Source organism: Microcebus murinus, unplaced genomic scaffold (assembly GCF_040939455.1).
Source record: "Microcebus murinus isolate Inina unplaced genomic scaffold, M.murinus_Inina_mat1.0 scaf003_hap2_Mmur4.0, whole genome shotgun sequence".
Classification (NCBI taxonomy): Eukaryota; Metazoa; Chordata; class Mammalia; order Primates; family Cheirogaleidae; genus Microcebus; species Microcebus murinus.
This window is the reverse complement of record NW_027438949.1, coordinates 671,641-687,457: the sequence shown is the minus strand read 5'-3', so window position 1 is coordinate 687,457 and position 15,817 is coordinate 671,641. Positions and strand designations below refer to the sequence as shown.

At 42.9% G+C, this 15,817-nt stretch overlaps 1 protein-coding gene across 1 annotated transcript in view; it reads right to left on the bottom strand.

Moving 5' to 3' along the window:
* MECP2 (methyl-CpG binding protein 2) overlaps positions 1-15,355 on the bottom strand; it is a 70,818-nt gene extending 55,463 nt beyond the window's left edge. The window contains exon 1 of the mRNA XM_075999720.1: positions 15,158-15,355. Within this exon, the coding sequence (XP_075855835.1) occupies positions 15,158-15,225 (68 nt within the window). The 5' untranslated portion in view covers positions 15,226-15,355. The remainder of the gene's footprint in view (positions 1-15,157) is intronic.
* Between the last annotated feature and the right edge of the window lie 462 nt (positions 15,356-15,817).

Sequence of the window (15,817 nt, the reverse complement as noted above, 5' to 3'; positions counted from 1 at the left end):
AAAAAAAAAAAAAAAAGCCAACAGCAAAAGTAACTCTTAGGCTATTATCCACCAAGTAATTTATGTGATATTAAGCATTCTTAAGCAGTTTTAGTTACACTAAACTTCTCATAGTGTCTGCAAAACACTGTTCAAAAAATATGTTCATAAATGTTTGATATAAGATGAATTAAGTTTTAAATGTCATTTTGTCTCCTTTTACTATACTTGTGCTTCCCCCCACATAACTGACTAGTCAAGTGCTAACTTTTTTCATTTCTCTTTGTAAAGATGGGATCTCACTATGTTGCCTAGGCTGGCCTCGAACTCCTGGGCTCAAGTGATCCTCCTAATCCTCCTGCCTCAGCCTCATGAGTAGCTGCGACTACAGGTGCATGCCATCACACCTAGTTCAAGTGCTGTTTTCACATTTGTAGTCACATAGTATCATGTACAGAAATAGGTGTTCTTAACCTTCTTCTGCCATGGACCCTTTTGGCCTTGGGACCCCTCTTCAGAAGAATGTTTTGAAATGTGTAAAATATTAATAAAATGTATAGAAATTGATTAACAACATATCTTGAGAATTGGTACTAGAATAACGTGTTTCTTCAGTAAAACATTAAATAACTAGATCTAGAGATGGGTCTAATAACTACCCTAAGTTTGAGGCAGTGATAAGCATATATGATATTTCAAAATATCTGTAACTATAATATGACATGAAAGCATCTTTGATCTCTATTGGTGACAGTCACAGGTACTCCTGATACTACCATGGTCTGTTGCCCACAATTGCCATTGAAGGAAATCTGGATTTTCAGTGAGAGCTTAGTGAAAATAAAGATGGGATGTTTTTCCCATCGAAGGTCACAGATCCCCTGAATTCTCAACCCCAGAATCAGAGCCCTTGGTCTAGAAAGATATGCACCAATTATCTTTGTATTTATCTTTGCAGCTATATGCATTTCCTAAGTTTTCTACAATGATGTTTTACTTATGTAATTAAATAGTGAGCTGAATAAATACTATGTTTTTGTTTGTTTTGTCTTAACCTGAAAGGATGACTAAAAAACTTTATACAATTCATTACAAGCTACATTAACATATTTAACCACTTTGGTACCGTGCTCACTGGCCACGAAACCTTGCCCACTGCTGGCACTCACAGTCTACACGATAGTTTGTGTATAGTTTGTGCTGTGCACTGACATTGAATCCGTTTTGCTCTTGTGTAATGAGGAAAGCTTTAAAGCACTGAAAGCTTGTTTTACTTTACAGGCAGCTTTACTTATAATGTAAATCAGAATAGGTAACATATACATATATGTTTTCATTACGTTATTTTTAAATGTTCACAAAAAATTGTTCACAATTTTTGATAAATGAACAATTAGAAAAGTCATATCATGGCTGTCAGCTAAAGTCAACGCTCGGTTGTGCGCCTTCATATCACGGCTGTTGGTTAAAGTTGCTGTGTGCGTTCATCTGTGGCTATCGACTATAGTCGAGGCTGGTACCGAAGTGGTTAATAGAGTGGTAGCACTTAAAAAACAGACATTCAACCTTTCCTAATTACTTCAGTGTTATGATGGCTTTAATCATTCCTATGTTCTTACAAGCCAAGAACATTCACTTGTTGACTAGAATTATTTATTTTGGAGTTAAAAAGAACAAAAAGACAGACTGTCACAACTGCAGACATTTGTCTTTTTTTTTTGCCAAGTATAATTACAAAAAACAGCTAAAAATATTAGAGCAAATTAGTACTTAATATGGACTAATACCTTCTGCTGTTTACAAAAACACAAAACCCAGAAACACATGGAAATTTATATTTTAAAAATAACTTACTAAATATGCACAGAAAAAATTTAAATACAACTTATAAAAGTAATGTTTAAAATTACGTACCAGTAGAAGTCCCAAAGAAACCAAAATGCTTTAGTGGTTTTTTTCTTTAATGTTTTCAAAAATGATTCACACAGAAAGTAAGCTCATGCTTGAAAGTGCTCAAGTTCATGTTTTAGCAGCAATGTGGAATATTGCAAAGGAACAGGGACAAAGGGAAATGTGCATATCTCAGAAGCACGCTTTGCTTTCTTTCAAATCTAAAAATAAAACCTTTGGACTGCCCTATTAATAAGTCTAGAAAATGGATGCCTTTTTTGTGTGGAAAGGTTTCACAAACACAGAAATAAAATTTTCTTCTTCTTGGTTAACAGGACCAAAGGATGTAAACATAAACCAGATGCCCATCCTTGTTTCTTTACCACTCCATTCTCCCTCAGGGATGTTTGGGCTTCTGTTGTAAAAATTGTTTCTAAGGCATAAGGAGACATGTCAAATCAATAAACATGGTCTGCACAGAGCAACATGGACCTGGCTCAAAAGCCAAGTATTGAGTGAAAAAAGTAAGTTGCAGAATGTTTCATATAGTAGGGTATCATCCTGTAAAAATATGCAAACACTTGAAAATATACATTGTCGTGTATAATACAACATAAACCTTCATAGAAAGTAACCTGATCACCTTTAAGGGACAGGCCACCTTGGGGAGATATGGCAGAGAGTACAACCATGGGCTGAGATTCAGCCAGATCTGTTGTATCTGAGTTCCATAAAAGGAGGCTAACATGAATATGGCAAACTGCTAACATTTCCTAAGTTCGGGTAGAAAGTACCTGAGTAGCTACCACATGAGCAGCACTTTTGAGCGAGAGAGAACAAACTGTGCTAGAAAAGGGGAAGCCCTTCTGGGTGCGGTGGCTCACGCCTGTAATCCTAGCACTCTGAGAGGCCCAGGCGAGGCGGGAGGATTGCTCAAGGTCAGGAGTTCAAAACCAGGCTGAGCAAGAGCAAGACCCCACTCTACTAAAAATAGAAAGAAATCAATTGGCCAACTAAAAATATATAGAAAAAATTAGCCGGGCATGGTGGCGCATGCCTGTAGTCCCAGCTACTCAGGAGGCTGAGGCAGTAGGATCGCTTGAGCCCAGGAGGTTGCTGTGAGCTAGACTGATGCCACAGCACTCTAGTGTGGGTAACAGAGTGAGACTCTGTCTCAAAAAAAGGGGGGGGGAGCCCCGTCCTCATAGGTCCCCTGGGTCTTGTGGAGCAGAAGGGAAGAGAAAAAAGCTTCTGTGAAGAAACCTGGAGTGGAGGGGGACCCTCGGGGGCACAATGGGTGGGGCAGGAAGGCAACAGGAAGTTGGCTCATGGCAGATGGCCTCCAGAGCAGTGTAGAGTGGAAAGTGGAGAGGATAGGGCACCTTGCATTGCCTTCCGGGGCCCAGGGAACATCTCAGATCATGAAGTAGTCTGCAAGAAAAGCCGGGCCTATACAGCATACCTGGTGTGGTGGTGCCTAAACACCTGTTATCTGGACAAAATAAAAACCACATGGTCTGGCTTGCTGCTCCTGCCTCATCTCCACATACTGAACTACTCTGAACAGTTCCAAGAGATTCCCTCCTGTCTGAGCCTCCATCTGTGCTGGTCCTTCCACAAGACTCATGCCTCTCCGCCCATTAATACTTTCTCCTTGACCTAGTTAATATTTCCTTATTGTTCAGGTCTCCAGTGTCATTTTTCAAAGACGTCTCTTCCCTGACCCATCCCCCTAGTCTAGGTGGGATCTCCCCTAATTTTTATGTGCTCCCTTAGTTGCTGGTACTTCTCTCCATTGCAGAAGTCAGCTCCTTGTAAAGTCATGGCCCATTTGCCTTTCTATACCATCCATTAGACCAGAAGATTGCTGAGGGTAGGACAGTTCCTAGCAGCTAGCACAGTAACTGACACATAATACATGCTCAGTTACTAAAGGTTAAATTAATAAAGTATTGCGATATAAAGAATATAGCATCCAAGGGCAGGAGGAGATGAAAAAAGTCACAGAGAAATGAAACAACAGCAATCTGGTCCTGAATACTTCCAGGATCCTCCTTATGCATATTATAACACAAATGAGGCAGAGGTCCAGCAGCTGAGGGAGGACTCTCTAATCCTGAGTCCCAAGGAGATACCACAACTTAGGATGCTCCCAAAATAAAGATGCTCCATTTTCTTCAAGATCCACACACAAAAAAAACCTGGCTGAAGTTCCCCCATGTCAAGTAAAAGGTCCTGCCTTACATACCATGCTCACATGAGATCACATGTGATAAAACAGAAGCTTCTGAAGTTTTGCTCTCTAATGCCGACTGCTAAAAACTACTTCCTAGTCTAACAGCTCTCTAATCTCTACAAATAATATTGCAGTCATAAATTTGTGTACTTATCTACTCATATGTAGGTTTTTTCTTTAACAGTCTGCAATTAGAAGGCCACTCTTGATTTAGCAGTATCTGTTAAAGTTTAAAATGCATATATCCTTTGGCCCAGCAAGTTCCACGTCCAGAAATTTCTACTATTGATAAAACTTGCCCATGAGCAAAATGGTATATGTAAAAGATTATTCACTACGTATTAATAAAATTTTAAAAATTGAAAACACAAATATCCATCAATAGAAAACTGGTTAACTAAATTACAGTACATCCATATAATAGACTATTTAAACCCAATCCTTAAAAAGAATGATATGGCTCTATATGAACAGATTCCAAACAATCTCCAAGATACACTAAAAGAGCAAACTTTACAAACATGCATATTTTATAGTTTGTGTAAAAACACACCCCCACACTCCCTTGTTTGCATGTGTATACACCCACATAAAACTTATACACAAACGCATATAATTTATAGAGACAGAAAGCAGAATACTGGTGGCCAGGGAGGCAGGGGGTGCGGGTAGAGGAGGAAAGAACTGGGAGTTAGTGTTTAATGGTTGAATGGGTATGGAATTTCAGTCTCGCAAGATGAAAAGAGTTCTGGAGATGGATGGTGGTGATGGTTGTACAATAATGTGAATGTACTTACTGTCACTGAACTGTACACTTAAAAATAATTAAAATGGTAAATTTTGTTATGTGTATTTTACCATAATAAAATGTATTACACACACATTTTTTTTTTAAAAGAAGTTCATAATGGTGGCTGCCTCTAGGGAGAGAAATCAATGCTTGGGAACAAAATAGCAAGACGACCTTCTACTACATAATTTTTTATATCACCTTTTTCATTCTGTATCTATATACCTAACTATTCCAAAAAAATCATTAAAAACAACCCAGCCAGGCCGGGCTCGGTGGCTCCCGCCTGTAATCCTAGCACTCTGGGGAGCCAAGACGGGAGGATCACTCCAGGTCAGGGGTTTGAAACCAGCCTGAACAAGAGTGAGACCCTGTCTCTACTAAAAAAAATAGAAGTAAATTAATTGGCCAACTAAAAATATATGGAGAAAATTAGTCGGGCATGGTGGCACATACCTGTAGTCCCAGCTACTTGGGAGGTTGAGCCAGAAGGATTGCTTGAGCCCAGGAGTTTGAGGTTGCTGTGAGCTAGACTGACACCACGGCATTCTAGCCCGGGCAACAGAGTGAGATTGTCAAAAAAATAAAAGTAAAACCCCAGCCTTATACAAGAAGTCTTTTCCTTAATCATAAGTCATTTATTATATCCCTTCTTCTTTTTTAAGTAAAAAATATTTTCGCTGGGCAAGGTGGTTCATGCCTGTAATCCTAGCACTTTGGGAGGCCAAGGTGGGAGGATCGCTTGAGGCCAGGAGTTTGAGAGCAGCCTGAGTATGAGCAAGACCAGGTCTCTACAAAAAATAAAAAAATTAGCTGGGTGTAGTGGCATTCGCCTGTAGTCCTAGCTACTCAAGAGGCTGAGACAAGATGATCACTCAAGCCCAGGAGTTTGAGGTTGCAGTGAGCTATGATGATGCCCCTGTACTCTAGGGCCAGGCAACAGACCCTGTCTTGGGGGAAAAAAAAAAAATCAATCCAAGTTACAATTCCATCCAATTTTGAGGGTATTTATTAGATTTAAATGATGCAAATTCCAAAAATTACACTTGTTACCCTAAGAATATATTCACTAAAAGCCTGTCTTTATTTTTATCAGCTATTGCAGAAAAGCTTCAAAAATCATAGAAGAAAATTACCATTTTTACCAGTACATGACTTTTATTCCATCCCAACCAAGCTAGATGAATATAGAACTGTTTCAACAAAAAACGTTACCATCATCATAATTTAAGACCAAAATCAGCCTGCAATTACATGAGTTGGAAAACAAATTATGCTTATGTTGCAGTCTACCTTAAAGCTCTAACTTATACGTCAGAATTTAAAGCATGCACACATATACACATTCTTCTGGGTTCTTCCTCGTTTATTTAAAGCCTGCTTTTGTGATGATCTGCTATTTTCTTGAGTGTTCTGGAATGAGCACTGTAATGAGCACTGAATGAGCCCCTAGACAAAGAGAAGGCCCCACCTCCAGGGCTTAGTACTACTCCTGGCTCCAAGTAGGTCCTCAAATATTTATCGGGTGAATGAGTGGTAGTCTGAAGATGGGCCTGTCATTAAGCCTCTCAAAGAAAAACTTCAGAAAGAAAAGCAGCAACTTTATAGAGAGAAATAGGAAAAAGTTTAAGAGATACTTTTGTTCACTTGAAGAAGCCAGTGTTTGTTAAAGGTGAAGACTAGATGATTCGTTCACCCAATGGCTAAGACACAACTGGCCAAGTGGGCTCTAGACTTTATCCTGTTCCACAGTTAAATACAAAAACAGGTAAATGGCTAAGACACAACCAGCTAAGCGGGCTCTAGACTTCATCCTGTCTCATAGTTAAATACAAAAACAGATATTTATTTATTTTTCTTCATTTCCACATAGGTATTAAAAAAAAAACACAGGAGAAACATAGAACAACTTACCTATAAGGTTCTTTTGTATATACGAATATAGTACATCATCAACTTTTTCAGGAAGAAAGAAAACAGAGGTGACTATCTATTTGTTCTTAGGGTAGGAAAGGACTTTCTAAGTATAAAAACAAAAGAAGAAATCATAACAAATTTTTTGTAACAAACAAGCAGAATCAGGACATATGACAAAGTAGGAAGAATATCTCCATGACAAAAAATTAATGTCTTTAATACATTAAGAGTTCTTACACGGCCGGGCGCTGTGGCTCACGCCTGTAATCCTAGCTCTTGGGAGGCCGAGGCGGGCGGATTGCTCAAGGTCAGGAGTTCAAAACCAGCCTGAGCAAGAGCGAGACCCCGTCCCTACTATAAAATAGAAAGAAATTAATTGGCCAACTGATATATATAAAAAATTAGCCGGGCATGGTGGCGCATGCCTGTAGTCCCAGCTACTCGGGAGGCTGAGGCAGGAGGATCGCTTGAGCCCAGGAGTTTGAGGTTGCTGTGAGCTAGGCTGACGCCACAGCACTCACTCTAGCCTGGACAACAAAGTGAGACTCTGTCTCAAAAAAAAAAAAAAAAAAAAAAAAAAAGAGTTCTTACAAAATCAATTTAAAAAGAAATATCCTGGCCGGGCGTGGTGGCTCACGCCTGTAATCCTAGCACTTTGGGAGGCCGAGGTGGGCGGATTGCTCAAGGTCAGGAGTTCGAAACCAGACTGAGCGAGACTCCGTCTCTACCAAAAATAGAAATAAATTAATTGACCAACTAAAAATATATATACAAAAAATTAGCCAGGCATGGTGGCGCATGCCTGTAGTCCCAGCTACTCGGGAAGCTGAGGCAGTAGGATCGCTGAGCCCAGGAGATTGAGGTTGCTGTGAGCCAGGCTGACGCCACGGCACTCACTCTAGCCTGGGCAACAAAGTGAGACTCTGTCTCAAAAAAAAAAAAAAAAAAAAAAAAAGAAATATCCTAAGGGAAGAATGAATGCAGAACAAGAACTGGCAATTCACAAAGACCAAATACAAATGGCCAATGGTTACTGAGGTTCAGCTTCAGTAATAATCTGAAGGACCACTAACTTAAAAGACATATATCCAATTATGGGAGGGTATGGTAAAATGGCACTTTCTCAGACTATTGTGGGAACCGGGATAGCCATTTTGGAAGGTGATGTGGTGGTACCCACCAGCAACTCCAAGTCTAGGCAGCCGTTCTTCAAAAACATTGTCACATGAGAAAGTTCAATCTCCCAGTATTTTTAATAACAAACCATTGGGAAATCCTAAAGGGACGATGAAATGCATGACGGTAAGTCAGCACCAGACTACACTGCTATTTAAAACAAATGAGGCAGAGATAAATATGTGAGATGGATAGATGCAGAAAACATATATGTAACACCATCCTGTTTCTTAAAAACACAAAAAGTGCATATTTCTAGTCTTAGAAGATTTAGAAGGATCTACATTAAGGTATTAACAGAAGTTACTCTGAGTAGTGGGAGCAGAGAGTTAAGAGACACCTTTCATTTTTTTACTCGATAAACTTTTAAGTGATTTGATTTTTTTATAGAGGCATGTATTATTTTTGCAATTTTTTAAAAGGTAAAATAAGAAAAATAATAAGCTATCAAGCATTTATCTACTAAACACAGGTTGTCTTTTGAGAATTCCCTTAAGAGTTACTTGAAGCTCAAATGGCTGTGCTTTTCCCATTCATAAGTAATAAGAGATTAAAAAAAAAAAAAAAAAAACCTTCTTCCTTTCTACATTTCTTAGGAAAAACTGTATAGAGTCACCGTTTTCTCTTTTATAAAATCCATTCCTAATCTGAGAAAAAGACTATTAAAAAATACAAACCACCCCCCAGGCCTAACATCTATCAGAAGAAACCCATTCACTGCCCATATTCTATTTAGTCCACACAATTTCCAAAACAAAGCACAAAGCACTAGCCATACAACTCTAACCAACGTAAATACAGGGAGTACAAAGAAGTCCTGTCAGCTTAGCCCAGAGCACACCCTGCAGCAGTAAAGGGGAATGACAATTTGAGTCACAGGAGGGACTTGGAGGCAGCCTGCTCTTCACTTCCTTCTACACCTTCTATTCTCTTCCACCCAAACCTTGCCCACAGCATAATCCCTTAAACCAGCTATTGATCACTGATGTCTATTATACTGAGGTGTCAGAAACCACTAGAGAGACACAACAAAGTACAACTTGGGGGTCTCAGCTGGAATCACAATGGCAGTATATATGAAAACTCACATTTTTTCCTTAGGAAAAGAAAAAGAAAATTCAATTGGAACATTCTGCTTTATCACACAGAATTTTTGAAATCCAGGTGTCAAAACATCAAATGTGGGCCAGGAGGGGTGGGTGATGCCTATAATCGCAGCACTTTGGGAGGCTGAGACAGGAAGATCGCTTGAGGCTAGGAGTTAGAGACCAGCCTGGTAAACATAGCAAGACCCTGTCTCTACAAAAAACACAAAAATTAGCCAGGCATGGTGGTGTGAGTCCTAGTTACTAAGGAGGCTTAAGCAGGAGGATCGCTCAAACTCAGGAGCTCCAGGCTGCAGTGAGCTATGATCACACCACTGCATTCTAGCCTGGGCGACAGAGCAAGATCCGTCTCAAAAAAAAAAAAAAAAAAAAAAAAAGCTTGAAATATTGAGCCTGATAGTTGAGAAACTCAGGAACCATTCATTTTTACAAAACTAAAGATCACACAATGGTGCCAAAGTACAACTGATACAGCACCTGAGTGTCCGACCTAGAATAAAATGACTTGGGCCCCTAGGTTTTCAAAAATTATTCATTCTGCTCTAGAGTCCCAACAACCAGATGTGTGTGTAGGTACTCTCTTCAGTTTCCATGGGAGGAGTGTGGCAAGCATATGCCATAAGCCATGGGCCCCACTGTTCTGTGACAGCTTTCAGGAGGGCATCCTTCTAGGGGACCACACACCAGTTCCTGTATCTGAAAATTCACTAACATTGACCAGTAAGTCATTTACCGAAAACCAAAGCAAACAAAGCATCATGCTGAAGACCACTAGGCAACAGCAGCAGTGCAGGTGAAGAGCTCAGTACAAGCGCTCTCAGGTCAGTTGACCTGCTTCAAGGTGAACTGAAGTTGCAGATCACCAGTTCCGGCTCTAATCTGACGCCCACCCTCAGATCACACTGTGGCTACCAAGTAACCCTACCCAAACTGACCTTTCAGGGCTCAGGGAAGTGACTTTTTTTTATTATATGGCACAGTTTGGCACAGTTATGTCTTTAGTCTTTGGGGTACTTTTATACTGTCCAAGAGTTGTATATCTTTTTTTCCTTTTGTTTTTAAAAACAGATGGCCAAACCAGGACATATACTAAAAAAAAAAAAAGGAAGGTTACTTACCTGAGCCCTAACATCCCAGCTACCATGGAATCCTGTTGGAGCTGGTCTACAGAAGCAAGGTGTATTCTGGGGAGTCACATGTCACATCAAAGCAGGAACTGGTGAGTCTGTATTTTTATGGAGCCTAAAACAAAGAAAATCGTAAGTTGAAAGCCCCCATTGTGCTGCACGACCTTTTTCCCAGGGCTATTTGGGACATTTTGAAGATAAACACGGTAGACAAAGTACTAGGCTATTTCCCAGCATACATAGCTAGAAACAAAGGATAAACTGCAATTACTGGCACATAGCACACAGTGCCAAAATAAAGTTAAGATTCATGCTCTTTAGAATTGACACTATCACAAGTCCTGTCACCTCTGGGGGGCACTTCGACACTACAAAGCATATCATGAGTGGTGATTTCTGGCAAGTATTTTTCTCCACCACGTCATACAGAAATACTTGGGGAGAGAATACATGTTCAACAGGACATGTGACATCAAAATATCATCCCCAAAAGAACACACAGCACAATCTCCCTTCTTTTTCAAGCAGCCGAACTTGGAATAAGCTGCTGTATCACCATGTAAAGGGGCTTTAACCCTGAGAGAAAAAAAGCAGCACCAAAGGAAACAAAGCATCCTGGGATATCCAAAGCCATCATCCAAAATAAGCAAGTAAGTCTATTTCAGAGCAATCACTTTTAAGCCTCTCAGATCAGTAAATCTCAGAGTTCAACAAACTGAGTTATTAGTCTGATAGTTTCTCTTTTGCTTTTGAATACGTGTTCAAAAAAGGACTTTTGTCATTACATTTTTTTGTCATCAAGATAATCATCATTTCCTTGTTAAAACCTAAACTGTCCCATATTAATTAGCTAATCTCTAATACCAGTGCTGGCCCAAAAGTAGCACTTTTATCTTTAGACCAAAAACAAAAGCTCAGAGTATGCAACCTAGAGACTATTCACACAATTACTCATGTAATCAAACTCAGAAGAAGGGCAACACCAATCAAGTCTTTTACTGGTTTAAAGCTACCAGATGGTACCTAGAATTATCTTTTGGGGTTCAGTGAGACCTCATAATTCCCATAAACAGTCAAGTCATAGAATGTTTTGAAATCCCAGAAGTCAAGTTAATAACATTTCCTCGTTAGCGATACAATAAAAACTAAATCAGTATCCTGGCTGGGAGGCCCTGGAAAAGTCCCAACTTCTCACAGACAAGTTTTTTAACTTGTAAATTGAGGGAACTGGACTAAGATTCCTTCTAGTTCTGAAAGTTTAAGATCACTAATTAACTGAAGATTTCATGGGGGGGAAAAAAAGAGCCAGAAAATGAGAGCAGTTAGGTGAAAATCCAATAAAGAAAGTTCATATATATAACACCCTCCAGCTCTTCTTAGACAAGGAAGACTGCACATCCTTACTAAAGCTTGGTCCAGTCAGCTTCAGAGGCAATAATGAGAGTCCAGACACCTGTAGAAACTTCAAAACAGCTACACACTATGGTGAGGACACATTCATAGGCCAGAAGACCCAGCGTAAGTGTGCCTGGAGAAGTTATAAAGGACAGGCTTTAATCTCTAATGGAATAGTCACCCTCCCTTGATATGGGAGTAGAGATACCCTGCCCACCCCCAAATTCCTGCTCCCACTCAGTAATCCCACACACCATAGATACCATCAAAGTGATCAAACCTAGTATTTAAGCAACAGCATGCAAATCAAGCTTTCAACAGGAAAAGGTTCCTTGCAAGAGAAAGGCAGAGGGAGGACAAGTAAAAGCAGAAGAGCACAACTTTTGTGTAAGCAAGCCCAAGGAGGAGGAGGGACCAGTTTACATGTGTCCTGCCCAAAATGATGTAAAGGCACAGGGGTTTGACAGAACAGCAGCAGCTTGACTGGCAAGGGTTGGTTTAGAAGCACTAAGAACAAAGTCCTTCCACTGCAACCCAGCAATAATGTTCTACCCAAGAAAAAAAGAGTTTGCCAGCATTACAAGACTGGTGTGCACGGATGTCACCAGAGCAGAGGGCAGTGAAAACAGGCAGGTGTCCTGCTACACTCCTTGGAACTCACCAGTCTAGGACTGTGCTTAACGCCTGTATACTTAAAACACTGGTTACTACAAATGTCTAACATTTTTTGTGACTTTCTCCTTCTCAGAGATAACTCAGGCAGCCTGGCCACAAACTGCTCTTAGCCAATTAAAAGATTTCCACTGATATTCCCCGTTATTTCAGGTTATAGTACACATCTTTTATCATGCAAACAGTTCCAAGTAGGTACATTAGTAGTAGAAACCAGACTCAAGTAAGGAACTAACAATTTTATCTCTGCTATTTATTCTAGGTTAAAGAAATGAACTTCTCCTTCCACCTCCACATGGAGGAAGGAATGTTTGGGTGAGGGCAATATCATATTGGGCTCATCTAGTCAGTTTTTCTTTTAAACTCTGCAGCCTGCATCCCTGCCCCACTAGATTAGGTTGCATGGAGGCAAGGCAGGCAGGGGAAATGACTCTGGCTGGAAATTACAAACATAAAAACACAGAATGCAAGTATCACAACCTTTTAAATTCACAGTGATCTGTCCTTGCCCCAGACCTACCTCAGGATTCAAACAGCACAAAAGTTGGAGTAGAGTTGACTGCATAATGCTCTCCTATCACGTGAAACAAAGACCTGGTACTACAGGTTTAAAGCATTCCAGGCACATTTTTTTCAATTTGTAATACTCCTTTGTATTAGAAATTTTTTTTTTATGTTCAGTAATGTGTGAGTGTTGGTTACAGGCTTTCCCTCCGGGCACATTTTTAATAACAGGAAACCGGAAGGTATAATGGGCCAGTACTGGCAAAAAACTGTACACAGTTTCTTCAAGCTGTCAGGACATGCTGACTTCAGATGCTACCAGGCACTTTGCAGAGAAACTATACTCTGGAAACTGTCTGTGCTGTTTAAAGGGGTATGACAAACAGCTAACCAGAGGGGTTCCTGAAGAGGCAAATACATTGCCAACTATGAAAAACAAAGCAAAAACCTCAAGTTGTCATGTCTCAAGCTCAGATGCATAAACCTTGGAATCTTGTGAAGTGAGGTTTGTGAGTCTGTGTGTAGATGTGAATGTACCCACCCCAGTGATCAGCCACTTAACTGACCTACCACAAATGAGTGATCTATGGTGACTTATTTTAATTAACTGTACTTCTACTAGATTGTGCTCGTTAAGGTTCTGACATATCCAGGAAGGAAAATAAAACCAAGTGTTTCTCAGGCTTCCTGGCTGGAGAGCCAGATGAAAATTCCAGCCACGGAACCCAAAATTCTCTGGAGTAATAATTGTCTATTAGTGCAATTTTACTCCTGAGGCCTGTATATGCTTTATTTTTACAGTACAAGAAAATGCCTAAAACTTGAGAGAGTCCTACAACATCTAAGCCACTAAGCATCACACACCAGTAGGTTTGGTTCCATGATCACCAATCACCCCCTGAATTCAGTGCTATCATGTCACAACTGGGGGTATTGATCCCACACACCAAAGACACATGTGCGAATGCCTCAGCAGGGCCCATTCCTGTTCCTGGAAATCACCAGAAGCGCATATCTGCCTCACCATGAGTCAGGAATATCAATTTTGTGGTGGAGCCCATTTCTGCTGTGACCAAACCACACTCAAACACACTCTCAACACAAGCAACCGCCACAGAGGTACTCCAGAGTGAGCTTTTCCCACCTCGAGGCCCATACTTAGCAATGTCATAAACGGTCTCCTCTGTGAGTCTATTCTTTTTAGACTCATCATGACCTTAAGTCTTCAGTGCAAAACCACAGAAATATTGCCACTGCCACATAAAAGTCACCTGAGTTTCAGTTTGGGTGATTCAGTTACAACCAAACTAAAAAGAGAAACTTTTAGAGCCTTGGACAGGAGCCACAGCGTTGCGATGAACTTGTCCCATCTGGTACTGATGATTCTGAGCGCTCCAGGGCAATGAGACCCGTTACATACTATGTCCCACTCCACTTATGTAACTGGAAGATCGCCGGCGAAGGTGGGGGGGGAGATGGGAGGGCGCTCATATTCCGAGGCCACAGCACCCCTAAAAAACCTCTGGGCACCCTGGGGGCACACTCCCACCGAAAAGCCTCAGGTGCTACCAGACGTACCTTCCCTTACCCACGGTTCCTGATGGAAGTATAACCACCTCTTTATGAGTTGTGGGACACAAGAACACAGTGTCTAGTCCCTTTTGTGGGTGGACAATAATCCCCACCTGCTTGTTCCTGCTTGTTTCCCCTTCTTTACTGATGGGGAAAGAAGCTGGTGGACCGACTCGCTCACAGTGGGGGCAGAAAGTCATGGAATGGGCCAGAAGGAGGGGGAGGCAAAGCCCAGAGATGGGGGTGAGAACGCAGGAGCCCTTGTGGCGCACTCTCCCGACGGGAGGCGGACTGCGCACGCGCGCTGGTGGGGGAGCCGAGTAACGGGAGAGGGGGCGCGCGAGGGAGGGAGAGGGGAGAGCGCGATCCAGGGAGAGGCCGGGGCCGCGGGTGCGGGCGCGCGACGAAGCCGCGGCCCAAAGCCCTGAGAAGGGCAGGAGCGCGCGCAGCTCCGACAGGCGAAGCCCCAGTGACAGGGGCGCTCGCGGGGCCGGGGCCGGGGCCGGGGCCGGGGCCGGGGCCGGGATGTGCGCCGAGGGCGGGCAAGAGGGAGGAGCGGCGCTAGGCGAAGGCGGCTTGCTCCGGGGAGGCCGCGCCGAGGACGGTCACCCATGAAAGCGGGTGACAGGCCCAGGGGAGAGCCGCCAGCGGCGGGAGGGGGAGGGTAAAGAGGAGGGACGCCATCCGCCAGCCTTGTCGTCCGACCCCGCGGGCCCCTCCCGCGCCACGTCCCGCCCCTGTCCCCCGCCCCCCGGCAAGGGTCCCAGCCTGCAGCCGCGGCGGTCCCACTCACAGTCTCTCTTCCTCGCCTCCTCCTCCTCCTCCGCTCGGCGCGGCGGCGGCGGCGGCGGCGGCGGCCATTTTCCGGACGGCTTTTACCACAGCCCTCTCTCTGAGAGGAGGGAGCGCGCGCGCCGCCGACGCCGGGACCCCGCACGGCCGACGTCGCGCCCCGCCCTCCCGGCCGGCCTGCGGCTGCTGCACCTGCGCGCCCGCGCCCGGCCACCGCGAGCCCGTGCGCTATTGGCTGCGGCGGCCGGGCCGGGCCAGAAGCTCAGCGGCACCGCCGTCAATTGGTGGGAGTTCCTGCCCGTTTCGGCCAGGGAAAAGAGGGCGGATCCCTGTCCACCTGCCGATTGGCTGCGGTCGGCCGTCACTTGGAGAAAAGAGGCGGCTTGGGCGTGGATGGACTGGTTTAGTGGGCGGAATTTGAATGTTAAGGATTAATGGGGCCCTTGCGGATGCTGGGGCAAGTGAAGGCCTAGGCTCAGAACGTCTGTTTGCGTGGCCCTACCGGGCGATTAACCCGCTATCCACAAGTGTATTCAGTATGCTGCAATAAGCGTTTCATTGCACCCGCATTTTCTCAATATCACCATATTCAGTAGAAGCAGCAACGTTGCCTGCCCTGGAGCCTGACGTTGTTCTGACCAAGAGACCTTGGTTTAAGAGG